The sequence below is a fragment of the Aplysia californica genome, unplaced genomic scaffold (assembly GCF_000002075.1).
Source record: "Aplysia californica isolate F4 #8 unplaced genomic scaffold, AplCal3.0 scaffold00023, whole genome shotgun sequence".
Taxonomy (NCBI): domain Eukaryota; kingdom Metazoa; phylum Mollusca; class Gastropoda; order Aplysiida; family Aplysiidae; genus Aplysia; species Aplysia californica.
The window spans coordinates 1,204,931-1,212,430 of NW_004797293.1; the positions used below are offsets into that span (position 1 = coordinate 1,204,931).

At 40.7% G+C, this 7,500-nt stretch overlaps 1 protein-coding gene across 2 annotated transcripts in view; it reads right to left on the bottom strand.

The window, feature by feature from the left end:
• Positions 1-7,500, bottom strand: part of LOC101845298 (nose resistant to fluoxetine protein 6) — a 21,017-nt gene that overhangs the window by 5,735 nt on the left and 7,782 nt on the right. For both annotated transcript variants that reach the window (XM_035972537.1, XM_005090924.3), the window contains exons 6-10: positions 7,268-7,401; positions 4,915-5,016; positions 3,965-4,138; positions 2,397-2,493; positions 128-220 (exon numbers count right to left, since the gene is read on the bottom strand). In XM_035972537.1, the coding sequence (XP_035828430.1) occupies positions 128-220; positions 2,397-2,493; positions 3,965-4,138; positions 4,915-5,016; positions 7,268-7,401 (600 nt within the window). The remainder of the gene's footprint in view (positions 1-127; positions 221-2,396; positions 2,494-3,964; positions 4,139-4,914; positions 5,017-7,267; positions 7,402-7,500) is intronic.

Genomic DNA, 7,500 nt, shown 5'->3' on the forward strand with positions numbered 1-7,500 from the left:
AGAGAGAGAGAGACAGACAGACAGACAGACAGACAGACAGACAGACAGACAGACAGACAGACAGACAGACAGACAGACAGACAGACAGAGGCAGACAAGCACAGAGAATCGGAGAAAGGGTTGTTACCTGAGATATCTGTCTAGATAAAACAGTGGCCAGTTAGTTCGACCATTTGTGTTCGTCAGTATGCTCATCTTTGTGTAGGCTAGGACTAGACCCCTGGAAGACAAGATAATAAAAAAAAAATAGATAAGAGTGACAAGCGTGCACTGTTATATGAAATATTACTGCAATGCTTAGAGTTGAATGTGGTGGTAGTGGTGGTGATGGTAACTATGGTGGTGATGATGGCAGTGGTGGCAATTGCTTTGATGGTGTGGTGATCGCAGCGGTGATGATGGTGTTGTTGTTGTTGTTGTTCATGTCTCTGAACCATATAGTAGAACAGTCTTCACGTTTGTTCTGAAGATCCTCAGCTTGGTGTTCAATCCTAGTTCCTTAGACATCCATATATTCCCGAGAATGATGAATGCTGCTCTTGCCTTTTGGATTCTGACCTTGATGTCTTCGTCTGTTCCCCCTGCCTTGTTGATGACACTTCCCAGGTAGGTGAAGGACTCAACATCCGCCTATGGTGCCCCTTGCAGTGTGATAGGAACGTCGGCTGCATTCATTCGTAGAACTTTCGTTTTATCCATGTGAATATGGTGTCCAACACTACGGGAGAACGTCCTGAGGCGATCTGTTTTCTGTTCCATCTGGGCTCGACTGTGAGAAAGAAGTGCCAAGTCGTCGGCAAAGTCGAAGTCTTCCTACTGACTGGAGAGGGTCCACTGTATGTCACCGCGTTGTCCCGATGTTGTCTGCCTCACTATCCAATCCACTGTTAATAAAAAGAGAAAAGGCGATAGCAGGCGTCCCTGTCTCACTCCTGTATTCATTTCAAACAAGTCTGTCCACAGTCCTCCAAGTAAGACATTGCAACTCATTCCCTCATACATCTTCTTGATCAATCTCACGAACTTGTCAGGTATTCCGTAGTGGCGCATGAGCTTCCATATTGAGTCCCTATTTAGACGGTCAAAAGCTTTCTCGTAGTCGACAAAATTAACGTACAGGGAAAAGTTCCACTCGGTGGACTGCTCCTCTATTATCCTCAAAGTTGCAATCTGATCTGTACATGATCTCTTTTTACGAAATCCTGCCTGCTCCTCTCTTAGTTTTGCATCCACGGCTTCCTTCAGTCTTTCCAGTATGGTACGACTTAAAATCTTCCCCGGAATGGAAAGGAGCATGATTCCTCTATAGTTTTCACACTCATGCAGGTCTCCTTTCTTGGGTAGTTTCACGAGCAACCCCTCTCTCCAATCCTGTGGAAATTCTTTCCTGTCCCATATCTTGCCAACAATTCCATGAAGAATCCCTGCCGCAGTGTCGATATCCGCCTTGAGAACTTCTGGGGGAATTCCATCTGGGCCGGCTGTCTTGCCTGCTTTCTGGTGTCTTATCGCCTCCTTGATCTCTTCTGAACTAGGCTTTTCTTCCCTCACCCCTAGATCAATCTCTGCTGGTGGAATGTCAAACTGTTATTCTGGCTTTGGTCTGTTCAGTAGCTCTTTGAAATGTTACTTCAAGCGTTCTTTCTGTTCGTCTGGATTTATGAGAAGCTTTCCCTCCTTATCCTTCACTGGCACATCTGCGTTCTTAGTATCTGCCTGCAAGTGTCTTGGTGGTTTCATACAGTCCTCTCATGTTTCCTGCCCCTGCTGCTTCCTCTGCCCCGAGCGCTAGGTCATCTACATAGTTTCTTTTGTCTTTCCCTACGCTGACTTTCACTTCCTTCATTGCTTTTGTGTATTCTTCTTGGGTCTTTGCTTTGGCTGCTCTTGTCTTGCTCCTGGTTACCTGATCCTTTTTCTTTCTTTTTCCTGTCTTCTATCTTCCTCAGAGTGGTGGCCGATATCCAAGGCTTGTGCTAACGTTTCCGTTTCTCTAGTACCTCCTGACACACAGTGGCCCAGCCTTCTTTTATTGTCTCCCATGTTTTGTTCCACGCTACTATTCTCGCCTAGCGTTTCCAACACTTGGAACCTGTTCTTAACTGCTACATTAAACTCCTCTCTTGACGATAGCTCTCTCAGAAATTCCACGTTGCACGGTACCTATGATTATTGATAATTCCCTGTCTTCGCTTTAGTTTTAGTGCATATACCTACGCTTTTCAAATATTTTTTTTTCTATTTGATTAAACAACCCACTTACTTGTAACATAGGTTAAGTTTTTTTTACATGTACCTCTAAAGACAACAACAACAACAACAACAACAACAAAAAAGAAGAAAATCAGTTTACCCGGACCTACTTTTTTGGTAAACATACAAGAAGAGATACTTACCCCATTGTGAAAAAAGTGTCGCATTGCACCGATGCAGTCGCCATGACTTGAAAGAAAATGTTTCTCGTTTCTTCCTTTACGTAGTCATAAACATTGGCTAGAGGGAAAAAATCAATAAAAAGATTTTTAAAAGACAATTACCCCCCCCCCCTCCTTAAAAAAACAATAACAAAAAGACAAACAAAAAACAGGAGCCCATTGGCGCCTCCTCTCCTTAGGTTTGAATTTAAAATCCTATTCATAGACTAGATCTAGTACTCATAGATCCCACAGTGTCATGGCCGCTCCCCTCCTATTTGTTTTTTTGGTTTGTGTTTTACGGTGCTCACAACTGTATAAGGTTATATGAGCGCTTGGTACACATTAATATTGACAAGAATTTTCCCAAACTCACCCTTGCCTCTAAACGAAAGCCCAGTCTGCCTATCTGTGGCTTTAATAATTAACACCTTCCTGCTGACCTATCCAGCCGTTGACTTGACTTTACATGACAGTGGATACCTGGTCAAAGAAAAATCCCAGGAACTGACAAAGCAGATACTCTGGCTAAGAAGGAAGCATCACAAATACAACCCCAAATCCCAGTATCACAACAGGCAGTCAAGAACATCACCAAATGCAACACCAATAGGCAAAACTGGATGAACTGTTTTAGCACACATGACTGCTCCCAACTCAAAAGATAAACTAAAATCCACGAGTAGAAGAGAACAAGTCACTATCTTTCACCTGCAAAAACAACACATCCCACCGAATTCCTGCATAAACAGGATCCGTAAGAAAACCCCCAAACTGCCTGCCCACTGTGTGACTGCCATGATGAAACAGCATCACGCCATATTCCCTATACCTGCCTTGCACTTAGAAACCTGCGAAGTAGGCTACCTTACCTATCTGCTTCCCAAGATATTGGAAATTACTCTATACACCGACAAAGCACAACTGATAAATAACCCCCCCCCCACCCCCACCTCCTTGCATATTCTTTGCCATATCGACAGGCTGAAGGGGTAGAACTCAGAATTTGCTGGATCGGAAAAGTGAAGAAAAGCAAAGGGCCGACCTCGGATAGCCCCGCTACACCCAACTAAAGGTGATAATTTTGTGTGAAATTTGGAAGAATTTGCTCATCTAATAAGCGAGATAGCCTTCAGGTGTAAACCCCCCCCCTCCCACCCGTCTTAAATTACCGTTTTAAAGTAGGATATTTGTGTATTCATCCATTTGCTTACTTTCTGGGGTTGTGGATGGGGTGGGTATTCAATAGTTACATTTACGTAAGGAATCTGGAATCTAATTAAGATGAACGAAACAAAAATGTTTTAAAAAAAGCAACGTATTACCATTTTATTAACCAACCAATCAACTAACTAATCAATCAACCAAACAACCTATCAACCAACCAATAAACCAACAAACCAACCAACCAACCAACCAATTGACGACCGGCCAAACGATTAGTACTTACTTGATCAATCAGTCAATCAACCGACCAAGTGACCAACGAGCCAACCGACCAACCGAAAAACTAATCAAAGGTGAATCTTTTTTTTTCTGTGACTACTCACTTGCAGTCTGTGAGGAGTAGAACAGCGTGTGCACACAGATGATCCAGAGCATTGTGATTACACGCATCCCACACAGGCAGTCTATGTTTCCAGGTGTTGTCGACTTCTTCACTTTCAGCAGCTTATTTATGTTGGTCTTCAGTGAAAAGCAGATCAGCATTTTCATTCCAAGCTCTGAAATTAGGGCAAGAGGAAGAGGACGGGGCTTGGGAATATCAATAAACCAACCAACAGAGCAAGCAAACAAGCATGCAAGCATATAAGTAAGCAAGAGGAAAGCAAGCAAGCAGGCAACCACATGACAACGAACCGATAGACGACCAACAGAACGATCAATAAATCGACTGATTAACCAGTTAATTAATCGACCTTTATAGATCGATTAATCAGTAAATAAATACATAAATAAAAAAATAAAAAAATAAAACAATAAGTCAATCAATCAGTCGATCAAACTCGAGCAAATAAGCAATGAAGCATTCAACCAACCAACCAATCAATCAACCAACCAACCAATCAATCAATCAATCAATCAATCAATCAAGTAAGCAAGCAAGCAATCAGGCAATCAATCAATCAATCAATTTTTTAATCAGTGTGTGGGGTTACTTCTGTCTGGCCTAGGGTTCTTTTGATTTGAGAGAGGGAAATTGGAGATAACTGATCTGAATAAATATTGAGATCAGGAAAGCACATGCATTCCGGGCTCAGCCACCAAATCTTGACCTTGTGACAGACAGACGTCAGTCTGGGAGATGACGTACCGTGCGAATTAATATTAATATTAACAATAACAACAACAGCAACAACAGTAACAACAATAATAATAATATTAATACTATTATTAATAAAAAGAGTAATAATAATAATAATAATAATAATAATAATAATAATAATAATATAAAAGGAAAGCGAAACAAGCAAAACAAAAGTGAAGGGAGATAACTCACGTTTCCGTCTGTCGCTCACAGATGCAGTCAAGGGCAAATACTCTTCACCTCTCAAAATCTCCTTCCTTTGGTCGGTGTTTACAGAATCGTTGGTTGCTTCGGCTGGGAATGGAGTTAATAACCTCTTTAGTGTTATTTTGTATGACGAGTTCACCTTCAGGCTTTACTACTGGCGTCAAAATGTCGTTTCGCGTAGGGGTTACATGACTGTGTATATTCCTAAACTGTAAGCATGAGTGGTTGGCAGGTGCTCTGATATGGTTTGCTCCTTCTTTCCTATCAAACCTGCGTCTTCTTCATTTCTCTTCTTTTTGTGTTTTTACGTTCTTGTAACGCCTCTTGTATTCGGCACTTATATGAACGTATTGTGTTGCATGTGCCGTTCAGCAACTAAAGCTATAAGCGTACGAAATACGAAAGAGCACTAATTTATGTAGACTAAAACACATAAAGGAAACAAAATGGAACAAAATATTTATTTTAAAGCATCATGCGAGCGCTATTTAACAGTTACAGGCCTTGGAACTCTTACATTGTGCATTTTTCTATAGACCTTACTCCCACATTGGATGGTTTTGGCGGTTGATTGAAAAGTAGTCTTTGAGTCTGAGCTTACTTGTGCACTTTAAGCCCCTTCAAATGAAAGGTAAAGTATTTTCAGAACCAAAAGTTTTGTGAATACTAACTGCCTTGTAAATATGGCGTTTTAGTGGGAAATATCAAGTATAGGAAGGCTTGGAAATTTCGTAACATATCAGGCAGACACAGCTTATAGCTGGAGCACTCTGATGTTGATTATACGATAGATAGTGGTTAGGCTACCGGACTCGTAATCGTGAGGTTTTGGGTTCGGGGGTTCGGGCTGCGGCCCCGAGGTTGTGTCCTTAGGAATGGGTACCCAGTCATAGACAGCGAAAGATCTTGTCAGTATGTTAGTGTTTAAACAACTATAAATGTCCACTTGCACTGCACGCTTCTCATGTGATGTTGTTTGAAAAGGCTCTCAGGTCTGATGGGGTAATGGTATAGATTGTGAAGCGCTTAGAGTGTGCCTTTGAGTGGGGATTTGCGCTATACACATGCTATCTATTGTCATAGATAAAATGTAAACGATATTGATGTTATGCTTTTGTCTGGCCCGAAAACGTAAAACTTCCTCGGGGCAGTGCTACTGACTGAAGTGTCTTTAGACCATTCCTAAAGGGGGGACATTAACCATGTTCTTATGCACGTTAGAATTGTAACTGTAAATGGGATGATTCATCAATGTCATGCTCGTAACTGTGCGTGAACTGCAACACGGAACTGCTGGTCTTTTTTTTTCCTAATCCTTTATATCGTCATTTTTTTCCTTTACTTCTTTTGTATGTTTGTCACACTCTTGTGACCCGCTATTGCAATCCCACATCATCACTCATCGCCACCATTATTTCTAAAATTATCAGTGCTCTCAGATTCCTGCCTTACATCTATAATCCTAGAATCTCTATCCATAACAGTTACATGTTATACTACGTATGTACATGATACACAATTGGACACTATCATACGCACTTTTTTCTACTAATCAGATGAAGTCAATCTCATATGAATCGGCAAGGGAAAAAACAGCAAACAACTAATGAATCCATCTTACGACAGCGTTGCTCACTGAAAACTTGTGTTCAGCCTCCAAGTCGGATTTTTATATTATTATGATCAATTATCTTTATCTCACTTATTGCTGCCTCAGAATTATAAAGTTCTATCTACTTAGTATTAATTTAGAAATTTGACGTCTAAATTTTGAGTTTCACAACATCTCATACATTTTTCGAATGCCATTCTTTGAATATTTTGAAAACGACTTCTAATATTCTTCCGATCTTAAGAGAACAGACAGAACCTTTGCTTTCTGACCTCATGGTCTTAGTAACTCAAAACGGCCAAAAATGTCTTATAGAACTTTATAATTCTGAGTAGCGTTACGAGATGCTGTATTCCTCTTGACCCGACTTATCCCTGAGAGGCCAGATCGAAGCAGCAAGCCTTCTAAATCAGAAATTCACATTTTTAGCACGTTTTATTAACGTTTTTTTCAGTGAAATCAACACAGAAATGTCTTTTGAAATGAACGTCAAATGAGTTCCAAGAAAAATAAAAGAAGAAAAATTGCCCAACGGTGGAAAGAGAACTGTTCCTTCGATTTCATTTTTTAGTTAGTTAGTTTTAGTAAGGTTTTACGGCGCTCGCAACTGCATAAGTTTCATTATTTTGCTGAGCACCTGATTTCATCACGATGCAACACAAAATGTGACCTCAAGTATGTCAAAAGAGGCATAAAACATTTACAGTCATCAGTCCTCTAACTTACAGTTCCCAACTGCCGCATCAGGAGCACTAGTGCTGGATTCTCCAGATTCCTTGTTCGCGTCCTTCACTCTCTCTCGCCAGATATCCACGGTAGTCCCCGCAGCAATGAGAAAGAGCAGCGTCCCATACACTAATCTGAGAAAAAAACAAAAATCCAATCATGTCAGCATAATTTAGAAAAACAAAATTTAATTAAAAGTTTTGATATGGATTTAAGATACACATTTTCTTATT